The sequence below is a fragment of the Tyto alba genome, unplaced genomic scaffold, assembly GCF_018691265.1.
Source record: "Tyto alba isolate M040663 unplaced genomic scaffold, T.alba_DEE_v4.0 Super-Scaffold_15, whole genome shotgun sequence".
Classification (NCBI taxonomy): Eukaryota; Metazoa; Chordata; class Aves; order Strigiformes; family Tytonidae; genus Tyto; species Tyto alba.
This window is the reverse complement of record NW_024881277.1, coordinates 3,862,285-3,884,821: the sequence shown is the minus strand read 5'-3', so window position 1 is coordinate 3,884,821 and position 22,537 is coordinate 3,862,285. Positions and strand designations below refer to the sequence as shown.

The following is a 22,537-nucleotide window of genomic DNA, read 5'->3' as shown; positions in this document are numbered from 1 at the left end:
CCTTCTGGCGGGGCCGGCTGCAGGGGTGTGCAGCCGGGTGTGCAGGCAGGGGTGCCCAGGGCTGTCCTTCCCAGCAGGGTCCCTGCACCCCAGGGGGCTGTGTGCTGGGGCAGGGACTCTGCCGCCTGCCAGGGTCAGCACTCAGCCTGCCCGGGGAGCTCCCCACGGCGCTGTGGGGAGAAGCTGTGGGGGGAAGGAGAGACCCCGCCAGGGCAGGCTCCTTCTGCTCTCCAGAGGATGCTGCTGCATGGTTCAGGGATGCTCACAGATTCAGCTCATGCCCAGCTCATTTCCCAGGGAATTTGTCACAAATACTTCCAGCTCAGAGATTTCATGCTTCTGTTGGTTCTTTCTAGACTCTCTACTTCCTATTTTCTCTGACACATCTTGGTGGGAAAAGGAAATACAGCTGTGTAGATGAGAGCAGGGGCTGACACATATAAGCTTTCACAATGATAATTATATGAACCTCAGAAAGTGCCTTCAGCCCCCTCCAGCCTACAGAACACACCAGCATCACCTTTCCTTTTTCATCAGGTTTGCGTGGGCTGTGCTTTAAGCCCTGCACACACAGAGATACTGCAGGGCAGAGCTGTGCTCACAGGGGCTGGGATGGGGACTGTGAGCACTGGCAGGGAGGAAACATGGGCTCAAAGACAGCACTGCCAGCCTGGACACCTCAAGGCAGTGGAGACTTGGGCAGGGAGGGAGGGAAATGCTAAGGGAAACCCTGCTGCAGGGCAGACTCCTTCCCTGAGCAACACTCCTCTTGTCTCCTCTGCCAGCCAGCACAGCCCTTAGCCCGTGGCTCCTGGCCTGTTAGTCACCTCCTGGCCCAGCAGCCCAGCAGAAGGGATGAAGTGCATCTCTGCTGCCAGGGGCCCAGTTCCCGCTGAGCAGGGCCTGAGGGCGACTGTCCTGCATTGCTGCTGTCTGGGAGGTGCTGTGCAGAGCTGCCGAAGGGAAAGGCTTTCCTGAGTGCCTGTCTGTCCCTCTCCTTGCCTTGCTCAGATGCCCTTGGTGTTGCTGACAGGCTCTCTGGGAAGGGGGGTTCCAGCTGCAGAGTCAGGCACAGAGCTTGGGAGCCCTCCTCTGCAGATGTGCCCCCAGCAATGAGGTGTCCCAGCTTTCCTCTAAGCCGTGAAGCTCTGGGCAATGCAGTCTGTGAGGCTGGGCCAGGAGCCGGCTCTCCCTTAAGAAGTTGCCGTGGTTCGGACCCTTGGCTCTCTCCTTGGGGTGTCCATCCCAGCTGTCTGCTGCTTCCAGGGGACTCTGTGAGCCGTGGGTGTCATTGGCTAAAGTGGGGTGCTGAGACTTGGGGAAAGGGTGAGTCATCTGGTGCTCTGCAGAGGATCCCTCTGCTATCAGCAGTGTCTGGTTGATTTTCAGGGTAACATGGGAGTGTAATCACCCTTGAACTCAGAAAGGTGTAATTCAGGGCAGACGGGAACAAGACAGAAAGACAGACCAGCTGCCCTCACTCTGCACTAAGGCACAGAAAATCCTCTTGCCTCACTTGACTCACTCTGCTCTCCCTGAGTGCAGCAGAAAACCCTCTCAGCCTGTCTTCTGCTTTCCCCATTCCTCACCACAGATAGAGCAAATGCTGACAAGCCCTTCTGGGTTAGGGCAGGTTTTTCTGACAGAGTCACACAAAGATCTCACTCCTTGGCAGACAGCATGCAAAAACCCTTCCCCTCATGAAATGCTTGTCCAGCACCTACCACAGCTCCAGCTACAGAGCTGAAGGAAGATCTCAAAAAAGGGGCTGCCATGTAGTGGCTGGGATGGGATAAGGACAGAGGGTGTTGATATTTATAAGAGAAATATACCCTAATGTGTTGTCATCTTTCCTCCTTGAACAGGCTCATATGTCCAGACAAAGCAAATGTTAAATAACAGATCCATCACCCACTTCCTCCTCCTGGCATTTGCAGACATGCGGGAGCTGCAGCTCTTATACTTCTGTTTCTTCCTGGGCATCTACCTGGCTGCCCTCCTGGGCAACGGCCTCATCATCACCGCCATCGCCTGCGACCACCACCTCCACACCCCCATGTACTTCTTCCTCCTCAACCTCTCCCTCCTCGACCTGGGCTCCATCTCCACCACTCTCCCCAAAGCCATGTTAAATTTACTAACAGACACCAGGGACATCTCTTACTTGGGATGTGCTGCACAAGTATTTCTGTTTCTATTTTTGTTACCATCAGAGTTTTCTCTTCTCACCATCATGGCCTATGACCGCTACGTTGCCATCTGCCAACCCCTGCACTACGGGACCCTCCTGGGCAGCAGAGCTTGTGTCCACATGGCAGCAGCTGCCTGGGGCACTGGGCTGCTCAGTTCTCTCCTGCACACTGCCAACACATTTTCCCTACCACTCTGCCAAGGCAATGCTGTGGACCAGTTCTTCTGTGAGATCCCTCAGATCCTCAAGCTCTCCTGCTCAGATTCCTACCTCAGGGAAGTTTGGCTCCTTGTGGTTAGTGTCTGTTTAGGATTTGGGTGTTTTGTTTTCATCGTGCTGTCCTATGTGCAGATCTTTAGGGCCATGTTAAGGATCCCCTCTGAGCAGGGACGGCACAAAGCCTTTTCCACATGCCTCCCTCACCTTGCTGTGGTCTCCTTGTTTGTCAGCACTGGCATGTTTGCCTACCTGAAACCCCCCTCAATCTCCTCCCCATCCCTGGACCTGGTGGTGTCATTTCTGTATTCGGTGGTGCCTCCAGCAGTGAACCCCCTCATCTACAGCATGAGGAACCAGGGGATCAAGGATGCACTGAAGAAGCTGGTTCAGTCAGTTTCCTCTCACCAGCAATAAAATGTTTTGTTTTTTTTTTTTTTTTTTTTCTTCAGAACTGTTTCAAATTCATCTCTGAATCCTACCGTACATTGATCATTTTATTTGTCTAAATCTTTTTTTTCTAGAAATATCTGCAGTCACTCTTCTTCCTCAGAAACATGAACCACCTTCTCTGACCCAGAGCCCTTTGTGCGTGTGTCTGGTAGGACAGGACAGCTGGCCTCCCGTGCCACATAACCATAATAAAAGGGGATTTTCTTAGTACCGATGTCTGGAGGTTGGTCTCTTCTTCCAAAGCTGAGGTCAGGAACAGGCTGAAGGAATTGCCCCTCTGAGCGTGCTGCTGTGCTGGGGTTCTCCAGGGGTTCAGGGCAGGAGGGCATGGGGGGATGTGTTAGGGAATAGGCCTGTGCTGCCCCTTCACGTGGGGGTGCCCAGTGCAATGGAAATGATGGCTGATCCATGGGGATCTCCCTGGGACCATCTCCCCGTGGCTTTCAGCCACCACTGCCCTGCAGAGCAGCACCGCCAGCTCAGGGCCGTGCCTGAGGTGACATCCCAGCGACAAGAGCAGACCTATTTCTGGAGGCACCAGTTTGGGCAGCTTTTCTCTGGCTGGCACAGCAGGAGCTGCCTGGGGAGCCCCCAGTGCAGGAGTCTTGTGCTGGGGAGAGGGATGGGCACAGAGGGGCTGCCAGCACTGGGCAATCAGGATCTCTTGGAGAGAAGAGCAGCAGAGAGAGGGAGACGCTGGCCTGCGTCTGCTCATGGCATGGCTGGCCCCAGCCCTGGGGCTGATGGGGAGGCTGAGAGCCCTCTGTGCCCCAGGAGCTGCTGTGACCTTCTGAGGGGCTGGGGCTGTGGGGTGAGTGCCCAGAGCTCTGCAGCACCCCAGCCTATCTCACTGGCCATTTCCAGCACTGGCTGCTCACCCAGGTTTATGGGTGAGCGTTGCTGCTAAACCATCTCCATCCTCCTGCTGGTCTCAGTGCCTGTATGGGCGGACCGGCCAGTCCTGCCTGGCCTCTCTTCTGGCGCAGACCCCGCCAGACCCCAGAGAAGGGCTGTCTGCACTTGCTGTGAGGTTGCGCTCTGTCCTATTTTTCCAGTTCATCAGTGAAGATGTTTAACAGAGCAGGACTCAGTATGGACCCCTGGGGTACATCGCTGGTGATCAGCTCCCGAGGGGACTTTGTGCTATGGGTCATGGCCTTCTGGACCCGGCCTTTCATCCTGTTTCCAGTCCACCTCACTCATGCCTGTGAGGCTGTGATGGGATTCAGTGAGAAAAGCCTTATTAATATTGAGCTGAAACACATTCCCTACTCTCCCCTCATCCACCAGCCGAGGCATCTTACTGCTGTGGTGGGCTAACCGTGGCTAATAACCCAACTCCCACCCAGCTGCTCGCTCACTCCCTCTCCCACCCCAGTGGGATGGGGAAGAAAATAGGTAGAATGGGAATGAGGAATGCTCCTGGGGGGAGACAATGACAGGGACATCACTTCCCAGTTCCCATTGCGGGCAAGACTTGACTTGGGGGAGCTTAACTCACTCCTTCACTCTAGGCTCCTCTCCCCATCCCGAGCAGTGCAGGGGTGTTTGGGATGGGGTGTCACAACCAGCACATAACAGTTTTTATCTATTATTCCTTCTTTTCCCCAGTTTTGCTCTGCTCTGGCACTGGTCCTCCATGGGCTACAGGGAGATCTGCTCTACCATGGAGCACCTCCTTCTCTTTCTCCTACATTGGTGTTCCCTCCGTTGTTTCTCAATATGTTTGTTCTCTCCACCTTTACCAGTCTGGTGTTTGCTGCCAGTCCCTGAAGAAGTTTTCACAGGGACATGACCAGATTTGCTGATGGGCTTCTCAGTGTCCTGCGCTGAGTCTCTTCTGGAGCTGGAAACAGCTCTGTCTGGCACAGGGCAATCCCTGGCCTCCTCCCACAGAGGCCACTCTTGCAGCCCCTCCGGCCACCAACCCCTTGTTACGTACAGCCCCCACAGTCATCCACTGTGGAAAGTGGAGGTTCAGAAGACTTATTTAGGTTTTTGTCTGTTGAACTATGAACCTTTATTATTATATGTTGGCAATAAAGAAACAACTTCCTGTGACAGAAAGACTAGAGCTGAAAAAACCCCGGTGGCTGATAGGACACACGTCAGTGTTGGGGACATAGTCATCAAGATTGGCCATATAGTGTGTGACCTCACTGAGCTTGTTTTTCCTACATGCTTTTTCAGACTCCATCAGGGCACATGCAGGGTCAATATAAATTGGAGAATGTAGATATTCCTTGATCTAGAAGATGAAAACTGAAGAAAATTGCAAAAACAAGATAACAAACAAACAAACAAACAAACAAACAAACAAACAAACAAACAAAAAAACAACAAACCAAAAAATTTAATATTAATATCTTCTTTGTTTAGGCTACATTCTGGAAATTCCTTTATTTGCAAGAATTGAAAAATTAATAAAAATTATGCACAGAGATGTTGCTTCTTAGAGCACATGGCTGTCTCCACCACAAGCTGTCCTACAGTGTCTTGCACCTCTGTTCCACACCAGGCTGGAGGCGTCAACACAACTAACCCACCTCTCTCTCCACTCAGCATCTCCCCTCCTTTACTGACATCTCTCCATCATTGCTGCCTTTGTTGCTGTAGCAGGTTCCAAGGAGCTCCGTCACTTGCCCTTCATCAAAGGGTGCATTGCTGAGGGTCAGCTGAAGCTTGTCCAAATCTTGGAATGTTATCCCAGGTGCTCTTCCAAGTGAGCAACCCTGAACAGACAGAAGGTATAAAACCAACTCTTGGAGGGAGCTACTTTGTCTTTCTATAGAGATCTTGCAGTAACATAGCCTAGCATAGCAGCAGCCTGTCCTTGCTTCCCTTTCTCCAGTGACCATGGTTTTGCTTGGCATAGACACCATTCCTTGCATCGCAGGTCTTCCACTGACGATAATGCATTTGTGGGGCAGGGAGGCTGGGTCAGCACAGGGACAGGGCTGGCTCTGACAGGGACCATGAAGCAGCTGCCAGGAGGTGACAGCAAGGACAGTTTACAAAGGACAAATTTATTTGTCTTGACTTTACTCTCCTTAGGAAGGAAAAGCTTGCCAGGAGCCAGTGGTTGCAGGGGCAGTCAAAAGCAAAAGGAAGAGCTTAAATCGCTCATTAGAGTCCAAGGCTGAAGAAGGAACATGCAGGGCTACTGCTGAATGGGAAGGCTGATTTAATAACAGCAGAGGCAGGTGGGGCTGGGGCACTCAAAGCCCTCTTTGCCTGAGTCTTTTCTGAAAAGGTCTCCAGGCCTGTGTGCTGAGGGAAAGGGCTCCACGAGCAGGAGAGCACGCATTGGCAGGAACCTCAGGCAACCCAGCAAGGCCAAGTGCCCGTGTGTGACCCTGCAGGACATCCCCCTGGCAATGGCACAGGCTGGGAGCTGCCTGGCTGGGAGAATCCCCGTGGGAAAGGTCTTGGTGGGTTGGAGAGGAGGCAGCCGTGTGCCCTGGCAGCAAGGGAGGCCAGCTGCACCCAGGCCTTTGTGGCCAGCAGGACGGCCAGGAGATCAAGAGAGGGTTACTGCATCTGGATTTTAGATATCCAGTACAGGAAGGATGTTGGCAAACTGGAGTTGGTTCAGTGAATGGCCCTCGATATAGGCCGGCGCTGGAACACTGGAACTTCCCCCAAATAATTTCAGGGGGGCCAGGCCATGATTTAGCCCCCCCAAAATCGGGATTTTGGGGGATTCAGACTGTCACCACCCCCAAAAATGGAGGATATTGGGGGAGAAAACCCAAACCACCCTCAATATAATTGGGGGGGGAGGGGCAGGCAAACCAAAATGGAGGGTTGAGGTGGGGTCAGAGATGCCCAACAACCTACCAAAATGGAAGACAGAGTAGGGGGGCAAGCAAAACTGAATTAAGAGGAGCGTCAACTGATCACACAACCCTTTCAAAATGGGGGTTTGGAGGGTCTCAGGTATCAGCCCAAAAATAATTGGGGTGTGGTTTGCAGGAAACACTGTAGCGCCCCGCAAATGGGGGCTTGTGGTTCAAACAACACAAAACCCCCCTCAAATTATTGGGGGGGGCAGTGTCAGAGGATCCCTGTGGCCCCTCCCAAAAGTGAGGATTCAGGGATCTCAGGGTCCCCCCAGAGTGCTCATCCATGTCAAAGAGCTTCCTCTCCTCTGCCACTGTGGGATCATTTTTGGAGGACAATGGCCACATTGGACAGGAGCAAGACTTTGGCTACATCGCAAAAGGGACGTGAAAAGAGGGAGGAGAACTGAGAGAGCTCTACAGCTGGTGAATGATGAGAACTATCTTGACCTTCATCAGCCAGAAGCCTTGGGAGTAGTGAACAGGAATGTAGAAAAACAAGATAAGGATGCTGAGCTTTGTCTGAAGAAAACATGCCAGGCTATGGTTGATGGGAAACCTCTGGTCGTTTCTTAAACAGTGGAAAGTTTTCTACCTTGCGCTAAAAGTGTATAGAACATTGTGTTTGTGCTTGTAAGATTTAATTAACCAATAGGCTTTAGGATACCAGTAACTAACTTGTAGCCAATGAATTGTCTGGTGTATTATGGACAGAGGGCAGTGACCAATCAAACGTTAGTCTTAGGGCGTGTGAACAGTGTGTGAGGAATGCATGTAACCAATCCAGCCTTCTGTTGATGTCTGATCAGTTGCTAGGCAGACATATAAGCGCACTTGTATCGGCAATAAACGATTTCGATTTCTGACTCTTATAGAGTTGTCGGAGTCTGTGATTGTCCTCATGCCACCATGCCTGGGAGGTGGGGTCATCATGAGTGACATCATAGGGCAGGGGAGCCACCCCCTCAGGGATGTCATAACCCACCAGTGACATCACAACCCAGGGTTGGGGAATCCCCATCACACCTAAGTGAGACTCTGATACTGCAATTCCATTGTGGATCCCCACCTCAACCCCATGAGCTCCCCTGTGATGCCATAAGCCCACTCCCACCTACACAGGGGTCCACTATGATGTCAGAACACTGGTAGGGAGCCCCAAGAGCTTGCTATGACATCACAATCCTGATGCAGAACACCAAAGGTCCTTTATGATGTCACAGCCCTGGTGGGGAACCCCAAGGGTCACCTATGATGTCACAATTGTGGTTGGAAACACCAGAGGGTCTTCTGTGACATCACAAACATGGTGGGGAACCCCGAAGGTACACTATGATATCAGAACTCCGGTAAGCAAACCCACTAAGTTTTCTGTGACATCACAACTGTCAGAGAAAACCCCACCCCACGTGGCTGCCTGATGACATCACAACCCAGCAGGACACCCCCCACCCTACATGGGTGTTGTATGATGCCAGCACCCTGGTGGAGACACCCCCACACACCATGTGGTCCTCAGTGATGTCACAGCCCCACAGGGAACCCCCATCTCACAGAGTTGCCCGTGATGTCACTGCCCAGGCAGGGACCCTCCTGATCCAGTGATGTCACAAACCAACGGGGAACCACCCCCGCCTTGAAGGATTCGCTATGTGAGAAGTAACGGTAGAATTTTGCTTTCGCTAAAAGTAATTAAAGAATAACTTTTGTTGAGTTAGGCTAAAGCTGTTATTAAATTAGTGTTGCTAAAATTATAACAGCTGAGCACGCCTTTTTTGATCATAGGTCAGGCATAGGGTTGGGCATTGTGGGGAGTTGGGCAAGCAGGAGGATGGGGGGGGTGTCTGTGGTTAGGTGTCATGTAAAGAGGAATGGAAGCCAGCAGAAAAGGGTTAAGCGAAGAACTCCTGATGAAGAGGAACCTGGACTTCACCCCCTCCACCAACCCCCCCCACCCAGAGGACCACCGAGACCAACTGGAAATGCCAAAGAAGAGGGGGGGGAAGGAAAGCGAGTGGACTTGTTGCTTGGCTTGGTTGTTGCATTGTTCTTTGTTTGATTTCATGTTTAAACCTAATGGTTACATATAACACTGTGGATGCCTCCCCTGCTCAGCAGCTGCCAGTTTTGTGATAAGAAGTACTGAAGCAGGGGAAAAGTACAGAGAGAGAAGGACAGCCTCGGAGAAACCAAGGAAAAGGAACTGCGCGGGTGCAAAAAGGAGGACTGGAACTATAAAAAGAAGCCCCTGCTGGGGCAGGTTGTGCCATTGCTCCCAGCGCTGTATTCTTTGCTTCACTGACTCTGTCACCAATAAAACATATTTTTAAATATACGTGGGCTTGTTTCTCACAACTGGGGGCTCACCTGGGATACAGAATTCATCACCCCCAGCCTCTCTCACTGGCCACTTCCAGCACTGGCTGCTCACCCAGGTTTATGGGTGAGCGTTGCTGCTAAACCATCTCCATCCTCCTGCTGGTCTCAGTGCCTGTATGGGGGGACCAGCCAGCCCTGCCCGGCCTCTCTCCTGGTGCAGACCCTGGCAGACTGAAGAGAAGGGCGGTCTGTGAATCCCCACATGGAGACACAGCTGGGGTATGGAAAGGGTTGGATAATGGGGGAGTCTGCAAAATGTACGTTATGAGGTTATGTCCTGCCAGGGCTATGGGGGGGACGATGAACTGATTGCTCTCACTGGCAACGTAATAGGGGGAACTTCAGAAACACCTGAATACACCAACAAGCCCATGACTACTTTCATTCCCTCTTCAAAAATATAGACTTATACATCCATTTCTAAAACACATTTCCTCTTTATATTTTGAATGGAGAAATTGTTTCCAAGACACATATCTATTAAGACATTTAATGTCTCCATTGCATCTAAACAGAGCTGAGAGCAATGGAGGTTGAAGAGGTTACATAGAGCCCACTAGTGTTTCCTTGCTTTCAAGCAAAGAAAGCATTTGTAGCATTTCCCTCATATGTCCCCTGGGTTTGAGCTGGCCAAATCTGTATAAGGTGGACAATGGCACAACATCACAGCCCTCCAAGTGCCAGACCCCAACATATACACAGAGGCCCAGGGCACAGCCAACAAAAGGAAATGTCCTTCCTATCTGATAACCTGATAAACTTCTCCAGTGTGACTGGCTTGGTAGAGGAGTAGAAATTGTCCACCTGGACTTCAGGGAGGCTTTTGGCAGTGTCTCCCAGAGAATCCTCATCGATGAGCTGGTGAAGCAGAGGCTGGAGAAGCAGACAGTGAGGTGGTTGAAACCTGGCTGAACGGCCGAGCCCAGAGAATGGTGGTCAGTGGCATCAGGTCTCGATGGAGGCCGGTCACCAGTGGGGCACTACAGGGGTCAATACTGGGTCCAGTCCTGTCCCTCCAAACCTCAACTTTACTGTAATTTGATGGTCCTGTGACATCCTTTCTGGGAAATCAGTGCTGCCGGGCACCTCTCTGAAGTGCCAGTGCACTGATGTGCGGGGCGTGCAGAAGGAGGAATTAGACGTCTGTGTGTGGTTCCAGTGGGCTACAGGCTCATGTGGAGAGCAGCGTGGGTGTGAGATAGCACACAGCAGGAGCGCGGGCAGGGACGGACAGGCCTGTAAGGCAAGGAGGGGCAGTCGCCCTTTACGACAGAGCGAGTGGCGGGAATGGCTGGAGCTCTGCCTTGGGACAAGTGATGGGCCTCTGCGAGCTCATGGGTCAGGGTGAGCAAGCAGAGCAACACTGTCCCGAGTGACCACCAGCACAGAGAGAACCCAGGTCATGGACTAAAAGAACTCAGTGGACATTCTGTGGACGTTTCACAGGGGTGGTCCATGGACTAAGGGGTTGATATCTGCGTACAAATCAAAGGATGGGAAGGAGGATGATGGTTAATGAGGATGGACGGGATAGTGTGAGACCTGAGCATGCTAGAAATAGTACGGAATGTGGGCTGGAGGTTGTCCAGGGTTTTGCTGGGATGTAGGTAATATAGATTAGATATAGTCCCCAGGTTGGAAGTCTTGTACGGGATTCCACACCCCCACCCTCCAGAGTCTAACTAAAGTTTTTCCAAAGGAAAGCCAGTAATTATACACTTGTTTTCTTGTTACATGCATATTTGGATTGGGTTTCAGCGTCTCATATGGTTTTCCATAAAGTAATTCATAGGGGCTGGCTGACAACTCACTCCTCGGCTGTATTCTAATATGCAGTAATGCCAGTGGGAGTGCTCGAGGCCATTTCAAGTTAGCCTCTTGACTTCTTTTGCTAATTTGTCTCTTTAAAGTCTAATTAATTCTTTCTACTTTTCCACTGGATTGTGGTCTCCAGGGAGCATGCAAGACCCAGGTTATCCCTAGAGCTTTGCTCATGTCCCGAACCACAGTTCCTATAAAATGCCGATTCCTATCTGACGATATTCTAATGGGCACCCCAAATTTGGGGGTTATTTCTTATAAAAGCCACTTAACTGTTTCTTTAGCTTGATTTGTGTGACTGGGAAAGGCTTCCGTCCATCCATAAAAAAGTATCAATCCTAGAGATAACATACCTGATAAACTTTGCATTTGGGTAATTCTGTAAAATCAATCTGCCAATAGTCACCAGGTTCTACTCCTGGTTTTGATTTACCCATTAGAACCCTTTTTTGTACCACCGGATAATTCTTTAAACATAGTTTGCAGTTTGCAGCAACTGATTTAGCCATTTCTAACATTCTTTCTGCTACTATGTGCCTCTTCAGGAATGTCACCAGGGCTTCTACACCCCAAAGGCATTCCTGATGTTTTACCTGTTAGTATTGCCCTCATAATTAATGGGGGCACAACCACCTGACCTTCAGAGGATTGTCCACCATCCCTCTGGATTTTCTCTGCACTTAGGAATTGAGCTAATTTCTCATCTTCTTTTGAATGTGTTGGTGGTTCCTTAGGGACAATTACAGTTCGAGTAGGAATTACTGCCATTTGTAACCCTCATTGTTGAGCTGCATTCTTAGCAGCTGGGTCTGCCAATCTATTTCCTTCTGCTACTATTGTATTTCTGGATTGATGTACTTTACAGTGCATGATTGCTATTTGGGCCGGTTCTTGAACCACCAGTAACAATTGTAAGATTTCCTTTTGATGCTTAATATTTGCCCCCTGGGAGGACAATAGTCCTCGTTCTTTCCATAGAGCTCCATGGACATGGACTACTCCAAAAGCATATTTTGAATCTGTCCATATGTTCACTTTCTTTCCTTTGCTTAGTTCCAGAGCTTGCATCAAGGCAATCAGTTCTGCCTTCTGTGCTGATGTAGTGTTGGGCAGTGCACTTGCTTCTATCACAGTATTTTCAGTTGTTACCACGTATCCTGCGTAGCGAGTTCCATTCTGTACAAAGCTACTGCCATCCCTGAACAGGGTCACTCACATTCAGGGTTTTCATGAGGGACGTCCTTCAGGTCTTCTCGGCTGGAACACACGTGCTCAATAGTCGTTATGCAGTCATGCTCGGGTCCTTCTTCCTCCTGTGAAGCACTCAGAAAAACTGCAGGGTTTACCAGGTTAGTTGTTTTCAGAATCATGTCATCTTGTTCCATAAGGATTACCTGATATTTCATCATTCTGCTGGGGGAAATCAAATACCCCTCTTTTTGTTCCAGCACTGTAACAGCCATATGTGGAACACAAACCGTGAGGATTCTTCCCAAGGTGAGCTTTCTGACTTCTTGTATCAGTATTCCTGTTGCTGCTACTGCCCGCCGGCAGGAAGACCATCCTTCGCTCATCGTGTCCAGTTCTTTAGAAAAGTACCCCACAGGTCTCTTCCAGCTTCCCATCCTCTGGGTCAGGGCTCCCAGGGCAAGGTGCTGTCCTTCATGGACAAACAACTGGAAGTCTTTAGTTAAATCAGGCAATCCTAAAGCTCGTGCTGACATTAGAGCTTGCTTAAGTGTATGAAAGTCCTCTTCTTGTTGTCGGCCCCACATGAAAGGAACAGACCTCTGGGCCTCATATAACGGTTTGGCTACCAAGCCCATATTCATAATTCAGAGATGGCACCACCCAGCCATTCCCAAAAATGCTCTTAATTCCTGCACAGTTCAGGGCTCAGGAATGGCACCGATTGTTTCCTTTCAATCAGTCCCCAACTTCCTCTGTCCCTTTGAAATCTCAAAGCCTAAATATATTACAGTTTGGCTTGATATCTGTGCTTTCTTCTTAGACATCTTATAGCCATTAATTCCCAAAAAGTTTAAGAGTTCAATGGTTAGCTGAATACAGGTCGACTTTTTTTCAGTATCTACTAAAATGTCATCCATGTAATGTAAGAGCAAGTGTTCTGCTCATGTGATCAGTGTTTTTTTCCTTTGTCCATGGAAAAATAGGACAGAGCGCAACATCACAGCAAGTGCAGACAGCCCTTCTCTGGGGTCTGCCAGGGTCTGCACCAGGAGAGAGGCCGGGCAGGGCTGGCCGGTCCCCCCATACAGGCACTGAGACCAGAAGGAGGATGGAGATGGTTTAGCAGCAACGCTCACCCATAAACCCGGGTGAGCAGCCAGTGCTGGAAATGACCAGCGAGATAGGCTGGGGGGTGCTGCAGAGCTCTGGGCACTCACCCCACAGCCCCAGCCCCTCGGAAGGTCACAGCAGCTCCTGGGGCACAGAGGGATCTCAGCCTCCCCATCAGCCCCAGGGCTGGGGCCAGCCATGCCATGAGCAGACACAGGCCAGCGTCTCCCTCTCTCTGCTGCTCTTCTCTCCAAGAGATCCTGATTGCCCAGTGCTGGCAGCCCCTCTGTGCCCGTCCCTCTCCCCGGCACAAGACTCCTGCACTGGGGGCTCCCCAGGCAGCTCCTGCTGTGCCAGCGAGAGAAAAGCTGCCCAAACTGGTGCCTCCAGAAATAGGTCTGCTCTTGTCGCGGGATGTCACCTCAGGCACGGCCCTGAGCTGGCGGTGCTGCTCTGCAGGGCAGTGGTGGCTGAAAGCCACGGGGAGATGGTCCCAGGGAGATCCCCCTGGATCAGCCATCATTTCCATTGCACTGGGCACCCACACGTGAAGGGGCAGCACAGGCCTATTCCCTAACACATCCCCACATGCCCTCCTGCCCCGAACCCCTGGAGAACCCCAGCACAGCAGCATGCTCAGAGGGGCAATTCCTTCATCATGTTCCTGACTTCAGCTTTGGAAGAAGAGACCAACCTCCAGACATCGGCACTGAGACAAGCCTCTTTTATTGTGGATATGCAACATGGGAGGCCAGCTGTACTGTCTTACCAGACACATGTAGAAAGTGTCCCTGGGTCAGAGAGGCTGGTTCATGTCTCTGAGAAAGAGGAGTGGATGGAGACATTTTGGAACAAACAAGAGTTTCACAAATAAAATGCTTACTGCACAGAAGGTTTAAGATAAGAGTTGCAAATCACTTCTGAAGAGACACAGGCAGCTTATCCCTGCTGAGACAATTGGCTGAATCAGCTTCTTCAGTGCGTCTTTCATCTCCTGGTTCCTCATGCTGTAGATGAGAGGGTTCACTGCTGGAGGCATCACCGAGTACAGAAATGACACCACCAGGTCCAGGGATGGGGAAGAAATGGAGGGGGGTTTCAGGTAAGCAAAAAATGAAGTGCTGATTAACAGGAAGACCACGGTGAGGTGAGGGAGGCACGTGGAAAAGGCTTTGTGCCGTCCCTGCTCAGAGGGGATCCTCAGCACAGCCCTGAAGATCTGCACATAAGACATCAGAATGAAAACAAAACACCCAAATGCTAAATAGGCACTAACCACAAGGAGCACAACTTCTCTGAGGTGGGAGCCTGAGCAGGAGAGCTTGAGGATCTGGGGGATTTCACAGAAGAACTGGTCCACAGCATTGTCTTGGCAGAGTGGTAGGGAAAATGTGTTGGCTGTGTGCAGGAGAGAATAGAGCAACGCAATGCCCCAGGCAGCTGCTGCCATGTGGACACAAGCTCTGTTGCCCAGGAGGGTCCCGTAAGTGCAGGGGTTGGCAGATGGCAATGTAGCGGTCATAGGCCATGATGGTGAGAAGGGAAAATTGTGCTGTTATCAAGAAGACAAAGAAAAAGACCTGTGCAGCACATCCCAAGTAGGAGATGTCCCTGGTGTCCCAGAGGGCATTAGCCATGGCTTTGGGGAGAGTGGTGGAGATGGAGCCCAGGTCGAGCAGGGAGAGGTTGAGGAGGAAGAAGTACATGGGGGTGTGGAGGTGGTGGTCGCAGGCGATGGCGGTGATGATGAGGCCATTTCCCAGGAGGGCAGCCAGGTAGATGCCCAGGAAGAGCCAGAAGTGCAGGAGCTGCAGCTCCCGTCTGTCTGCAAATTCCATGAGCAGGAACTCAGTGATGGAGCTGCTGTTGGACATTTGTTCACTGCAGGCAGGGAGATTGAACTAGAAGACATTGACAAGTTAGGACAGACTTCTTTTATTCAATCTTATGCTGTTTACCAAAAAGTCTCCTCAAAATTATTTCTCTTTCTTTGGGGGTAATATATTCAATTCCTTTACATGAGCTCAGATTTGTGATGTTTCAGAGGGGTCAATCTTTGAAGGGATAGAAATCCTCATCTTTCACATTTCTCTCAGACTGAACACAGGGGAGACCTGAGGGACAAAAAGGCTCCCTGTGCCCTAGTACAGAGTCAAGAGAATGCTGGAGCAAGTCCTGGCTCTCTGCTCCCTGGAGCTGTTTTCTGCCAGGAGCCATTTCTGTGTCCCCATGTCAGCACCCTGACAGTGCTTCCAGCCCCCACCCCACCCTCTGTGTGCTCAGATCTGCCCTGCAGACCCCTCCTGGCAACAGGGCACTGCCCAGGCTCCTTCCCTACTTCCAGATACAAAGGAGAACAGCAGGCAAAACCAGAACCCTCAAAGGTGATGCTGGTGTGTCTGTAAGTAGAGGAGTAGGTGAAGGCACTTCATAAAGTCTCTGGCAAATGTGTTGATCCCTCAGTTTAACACTTCAGGAGTCTCAGTGACATATTAAAATTTCACCGCCCCTTTCTATGTTTTCTTAGAAGAAACATGAGATCATAGAGCCTAGAAAGGTTCACAGTTTTAAGGTGGCCCCTGCTTTGAACTTCCTCTTGAAATGCCAATGTCCTAGAGGTGATCTGGAGCTGTGAGCATCCCTGATCCATGCAGCAGCCTCTGGAGAGCAGAAGGAGCCTGCCCTGGCGGGGGTCTCTCCTTCCCCCCACAGTTTCTCCCCACAGCACCGTGGGGAGCTCCGCGGGCAGGCTGAGTGCTGACCCTGGCAGGCGGCAGAGTCCCTGCCCCAGCACACAGCCCCCTGGGGTGCAGGGACCCTGCTGGGAAGGACAGCCCTGGGCACCCCTGCCTGCACACCGTGTCTTCATAGCTATTCAAAATTGCCTAAAAAGAGCCCCCTCCTTGCAGATCCCATAATCTGTGGGCTGTGCCAGCTTCAGGAGATGCCTCCAGGAACTACAGACACATCACCCTGCACCCAGAGACTTACCGTGTCAAGGGCTGCAAAGATTTCTCCTCCTTTGAACTCTCAGTCATCCTCCCAATCCTGACCACCTTTAAACTCTTAATCTCCCTCGCTCATCTCCCTGAGATACCCCAGGAGTACCCTTCATCCTGCTGCGCTTTGCAGAGGAGCTGCTCCTGGGCAGAGCTGTCTCTCTGCAGCACTGCCCGCTTGCCATCAGCTCCCTCTGTCCCAGCAGCTGGGACCAGCTCAGCAGCAGAGGACCAGTCCAAGGCATTTTAATGATCCCTCAGGTGGGCTTGGTGCCCAGTCCATGACCCTGAGAGAAAGCTGATGAAACCTCTCAAGAAGGCAAAGTCAGATGTAAATGCCCAAGTTTCTTGGAGCATTAATGGGTCCCCCAGAGGGACTTTACTGCCAGAGCAAACCTGGGGGCTGGTTAGAGCAGAAAACTGGAGGCAGAGTCAATGTAAAGGTGGCTCTGATGCTGAGTAAGCCTGGATGCATTTTATCAAGCCAAAGGGCAGCCCTGGCCCCAGCCCCTGGTAAAGGAGATGCTGTCCTACACCCACGGCTCAGGGCTCTTCCTGGGGCAGAGTTTTGTGGGGATGTGCAATGCCAAGGTCAGGATTGTGGTTGGACACCTGCCAGGCTCTTGGGTGGAGACAAGGGGGCCAAGAGGCCCCAGTGCTGTAAGGATTAGGTGTCTCCTGGTAGGCCTTGATGACACAGCCAACAGCCAGAGCCAACAGGAGGAAGAGCTCAGCTCTGCTGGGGGCTTTCAACCTTGTCAGCTCCCTTGGCCATCTCCACCACAGGCTCTCCTATGGTGGCCTACGCCTGCACTTGTTTTCTTGAAGTCTCTGGACATCGACCGTGCTTACCAGCCTTGCTCTCACTTGACCATCTTCCTACCCTTACTGATATCTCTCCATCCTCACAGGCTGATGGTTGGAATGCAAAGCTTTGGCTAATCCAGACTCTTTCTGGGTGGCCTATTGTACTGCACTTGGAGGGACGCTTCATGTAACTCAACGTAACACAAAATCCTCACGTCCAGTCTCAACTTCCAAAACTTCACTTTGTGCCATTCTTTCTTTCTTATGTTGTTTCTCAATTTAGGGAAAAACCTCCACCATCTCTGAAACCACACTTCATCCAGTCTCAGGATAGTCTGGGTGGCCATGCTCATCCTAGTGCAGACCTGTATGCAGGTGGCCTTGTTTGTGGCCAGCATGCACCGCTGTCTTGTATGGTGTCCCTCATAGTGCCCAGGCCCTTCTCCTCAGGGTCCCTGCTCAGCTACTCAGGTCCAAGCCTGCTGCGAGAAATGAGGAGATTATTCTTCCTCCTAATGCAGGACTGGACACTTCTCCTTGTAAACCTCAAGAGGTTTCTGTTGGCCAGAATCCCAGAGTTTCTCAGGTTTCCCTGGGCTGAAGCTCCACTTGGTCAGCTGTTAGTGACTCTGTGCAGATAGCTCACCTTGATGGTGGTGGTGTCTCTCACGTAATAACAGCCTGAGGAGCTGCAGGGCTCTACAGCCCCAGGTAGGAATTACCATCAACACAATCTTCAAAACACCAAATGAGATCACAAAACAAGCAAAGCCAGGGTCAGTGGAGAAAGGGTAAATAAGGGTTGGGCTGTTTGTATGTTAGACCGTGTTAGTGGAAAATATATACCTGTATAGAGACTGAAACAATAAGGATCTCTCCAGAAGCTGGTTTTAGGTCCTCCAGCTGTCTGGGACCTGGATCCAGAATTCCCTCATCCCCACAGTTCCTCCATGCACAGAGAAGCACACGCACACGCAAATGACTCTCTCTAGCACAGAATCACAGAACCGCTGAGCCTGGAATGCAGCCAGCTTCCACCTCCTCTGTCCTTCCTCTTCATGCTTGGTTTCTGTCAGGAGCTCCTTTTTTATCCATGCCATCCTCCTGACACCTTTTCTTGACTTCCTGCATGTCTGTGTGGATGGTTCTGGAGTATGAAGTGGAGAACATTAACCATCAATTCTCTGCACCCTTTCATCTTCAGGGCTGTATCCCATGGGATTCTTCCAAGCAGGTCCTTCAGCAGGTCAAAGCCTGCTCTCCTGAACTCATGCCCCTTGCTTTCTTCCCTTCTCTCAGCATCCTACACTCTACTTTCTCACCCTTGATTGTTACAGCCCTGAGCAGCTCTTCCTAGTTTGCAAGTATCAAGTCCTGCTGCAGGGCCCCTCACCTCACTGGCTCCTCAGTCACCCTTGTCAGGAAGATGTCACCAGTGAGCTCCAAAATCCTCCTGGGTGGCTTGTACCTCTTCAGCAGTGGCAACTGGGACAGTTTCAGTCTGCCATGAGGTCCAGGGCCTGCAGGCATGAAGCTCCTTCCAATTGTCTGAAGAAGGCCTCATCTACCTGATCAAGAGGTCTGGAGCAGAAATCCACCCACCCTCCCACAGTGCTGCCCATGTTGTTCTGCCCTCTGATCCTGGCCTATCAGCTCTCAGCTAACTCACTGTCAGTCCCCAGGCAGAGCTCCATGCATTCCTGCTGCTCTCTCACACCAAGGACAACCTCCCCTCCAGGTCCAGACCTGTGGCCTTATCAATACCTGACTGCAAGAGCCCACATTTTCTCCAGGTGCTGCTTTGGGCCACTTTCTCCCTTGAGCAACCAACTCACAGATCCTCTGGGCTCGCCAGGGTCTAGTCCAGACATAGGGTCTCTAAATACATGGCTCCCAGGGCTTGCCTACTTGCTGGTTAATTTGGTTTGATGTGCATTAGTGGTTCCACCCACTGACATACCCACCAATATGACACACACACAGCTTGATCTCTCCAGCTGCTGGCCCTGAAGGTGCCTGAGCCCCTTTGACTCATGCTTCCCACTCCAGGGATGGGCCCTTGGACCTCTATCCGTACCAAGAGCAGACATCTCCTCACCCCAGAAAGTTGTGGAGGATGGAAATTCATAAGAAGACAGGACAGACTTTCAGTTGCATGGTGTGCATAAACAATTATGCTGACCAGCCACACATGACCAGCTCCTTTCATCCCCTTTTCCCCCTGTTTTCCGATGCTTCTTTCTCCCCAAACCACCTTGGTCCTTCCCTTTCCCTGCCTTTGGTTCTTTCATAGGCATGCCACAGCAAGCCTGGCACAATCCCCAGTGCTCTCTCTGGCATCCCATAAGGACTCTCAGACCCCCAGAAGACGAAACCCCCACCCTCAGTTGGCAAGGTCACCCTGGGAGGCTCCTCCGATTGACCCACTTGTTAAATGTCACACCCAGGTATTTTGGACCTCTCTGTGAACGAGTATTTTTCACTTTGGGTTTTAAATTGTTTCTCTGAAAACAGGGTGATTCCTGTCCTAAGAAATGGAAATTATTTATGTTTGTGGAAGTGTTGGAGATTAGGTCAGATAAATATGTCCATGGAGGTTATATGTGAAACGGAGCACAGTTTGTCTGACCATGACCAAGTCCTGATGACATCGACTCCACGAGGCATTTACTGGCACTGATCACACATGATAAGGACTGTAACATGCATGAAAATACAACAGGCACTGGGAAAGGAGACTGGAGAAATGTGGAAGCTGCCCGAGGAGCCCCAGGGCAGGGGGTCTCCTGCTGTCCTGGGCAGCAGGGCTAGTGGGGAGGCAGAGGCGGGACAAAGGCAGCCAGGGCTGGGGGTCACTTGCAGCATGAATGCAGGACAGACAGAGAGTGCATGGCCTCTGTTTCCTCATGCCCTTTGGACCAGCTCAAGTAGTGGGGACACTGGGGAGGCTGCCATCCCTCTCTGGGTTTTTCCCTCAGTTTTTGCTTAGGTCTTTCTGGTGCTGGTTATTTCTCTCTCTTATCAGTCCCAGGCAGCCCTTTTCACTGAGGGCTACTACATCCACCTCTCCCCTCATCCAAAGGGCCCATCATCTCATTGTAAATGGTATTCAGGTTGGTCAGGCACAATTTGCCCTTGTTCAGTTTTTACTGGCAGTTCCAAATCTCATTCTTGTCCTTCAGGTGCTTGGAAATAGCTTCCAGGAGGATTTGCTCCATCACTTTCCCAGGGACAGACGTGAGGCTGAGCAGCCTGTAGCTCCCTCATCTTCCTTTTTGCTCTTCATGAAGATGGGTGACATGTTTGACTTTTCCCGGGTGTCAGGAACCTCCCTGACTGCCATGGCCTTTACAGGGTGACAGAAGCAGCCACACACTGACCTTGGCCACCACCCTCAGCACCCTTGGCTGAAACTCACCTCATAGAGGACCCAGAGAGGCATGTATGGCCAACCAGCTTGCTGAAAGTCTCTCCACATGTTCCTGGTCACTAGGCCAACTGCCACACTGAGTTTTGAGATTTGGGCCCACATATTTTTTTTTTTTTAGCCTTGCTGTGGCTGCCAACACCCTTACTGAAGCCCCTTTTTCTACCTTCTTCATCCCTTGTTAGTTCCAGCTTCAGCTCAGCTCTGCTTTTCCTAGCTCCATCCCTGAACACACAAACAAGGTCTTTGTGCTCCCCCAAGGGGATCCTGAACCCCTTCAGCCCTCTGTGCATCTCTACCCTGTCCCACAGGCAGGTTGGTGGCAAGAGGGTGGCATCTGGGGACAGCACAGCAGTGTTGGGAGCAGGAGCACCAAAAAGGAAAGGGGGGGTGTGAGCCATGCCCTGGGTTGCACACAGGGGCACGGAGGGGCTGGTGCCTCGGTGGTTGGCCAGGCTGTATGGGCTTGGGGTGGATGCCAGCTTGAGAGTAGGAGCACTGGCATTTCCATGGAATTCCAGTGAAAATGTGGCTGCCGCGAAAGCAAGTGGGCAGGTTCAGGCACAGGCAACTGCAGTGGCAAGGGTGCACAAGAAAGTGTGCTGGCCTCCTGCCATGGTTGCTCAACTTCATCCATAAAATTCCACGTGGGTTTTGCATTTCAACAGGGTTGGCCTTGAAGTTGAAACAGTTGTCCAAGGCCCCTTTGTTCTACAGGGCAGTTTCCCAAGGAATCCAGCCCAGGAACTTCCTGAACAAGCCAAAAATTTCTCCCTTGTACTCCAAGGCTCTGATTCTGGGGTTTGTCCTGCGCACCTCTCTTGGGAGTTTAAACCCCACCATCTCCTGGTCACTGCAGCCATGTGACACCGACCCTCAGTGGAAAAGCTCACGTGCCCATGGTTACAAGTTCTTGGTGCTCTGTCTCAAATATTTGCTCCAGAATGACACGACAGGACACATCAAGCCTCTCATCTTGCTGCACCCATTCCTGGAGGAACGGAGAAGTGACAGGGTTTGACTGTCCCATTTTCAGTGCTGAGGCAGGATTTGGGGAAGTGCGGTGCTTCCCCCTGCATCAGCTCCTTCATCTCACTGAGAGGTGGGGCTACAACATCTGCTGGGCAACCAGCCCAGGTTCTGGATGCCACCAGTCTTCTCTGGGGACATGCTTCTTTTAGCCACCAGCTGTTGCTGGGTCCTGCTCCACCTGCTGCCAACCCAAGGGCAGCTTAATCGCCCTTCTGGCCTTTGGCAACTTCTGCTCCACGTGGCTTCATGCCCCTCCAGGCAGCTCTTCTTGCCTGGCTGAGAGCCACTCACAGGTGACCAACAGCCTCCATAACAGTGGCTGTAGGGGAGAGGGAAGGTGGGCATGAAGGGTTGCACTGGCCTTTCGCCACCAGGAATTGTCTCCTTTGTATCAGCCCTTAGGAAGCCCTGCCAAAGCATCTCCCAAATTCAGTGCTGGCAGGAGGATCTCCTATAGACCCCTCTGGTCTGAGCCTCCTCCAGATGTCTGCACCCCTGGGCTGGATGCTCTGCCTGACACGGGAGGATCAGGCCACTCTCCTTGTACCCACACCATCTCCACCTTGGGAAAGAAACACCTTAAAGATTTGAAGACACGCTTCAGGCCTGCCCATTGCTCCCACCCCCCACTTCTCTGGATATCCAGAACGACCTGAGGGGTGCTTGGGCTTTTCTTTAAGAGGACACAACCGGAGTCTTCACATTTGTCTCAGGACAACAGATGGCACCATCCAGACCCCAAACTCACCTGCTGCAGGTCCTGTACTGCATGGTGGTGACTGGTGTCAGGACCAACTGCTACTCCCAGCTGTACTACTCAAGGCTGTGGTCACAGATTCTTGTCCCCCCCTTCACTGGCAGCATGGGAAACTGAACAATCCTTGACTTAGGATAAGCCCTGCTCAGCAACAACTAAAACATCCCTGTGTTCTCAACATTGTTCTCACCCTAAACCCAAAGCACAGCACTGCTCCAGCTGCTAGGAAGAAAATTAACTCTGTCCCAGCTGAAATCAGGACTTTGCAGATTGCCTTTCTTGGTAAGCCTGGCTCCTTGCAACCCTTTTTGT

The 22,537-nt window shown here is 51.4% G+C and overlaps 1 protein-coding gene across 1 annotated transcript; it reads left to right on the top strand.

The window, feature by feature from the left end:
• The first annotated feature begins 1,888 nt into the window (after positions 1–1,888).
• Positions 1,889–2,824, top strand: LOC122152993 (olfactory receptor 14A16-like). Its single transcript, XM_042789122.1, has one exon. The coding sequence runs from the start codon at positions 1,889–1,891 to the stop codon at positions 2,822–2,824; it is 936 nt and encodes a 311-aa protein (XP_042645056.1).
• The last annotated feature ends 19,713 nt before the right edge of the window (positions 2,825–22,537 follow it).

Coding starts and splice junctions, on each gene's coding strand:
- LOC122152993 (XM_042789122.1), top strand. CDS start 1,889: ATGTTAAATAACAGATCCATCACCCACTTCCTCCTCCTGGCATTTGCA.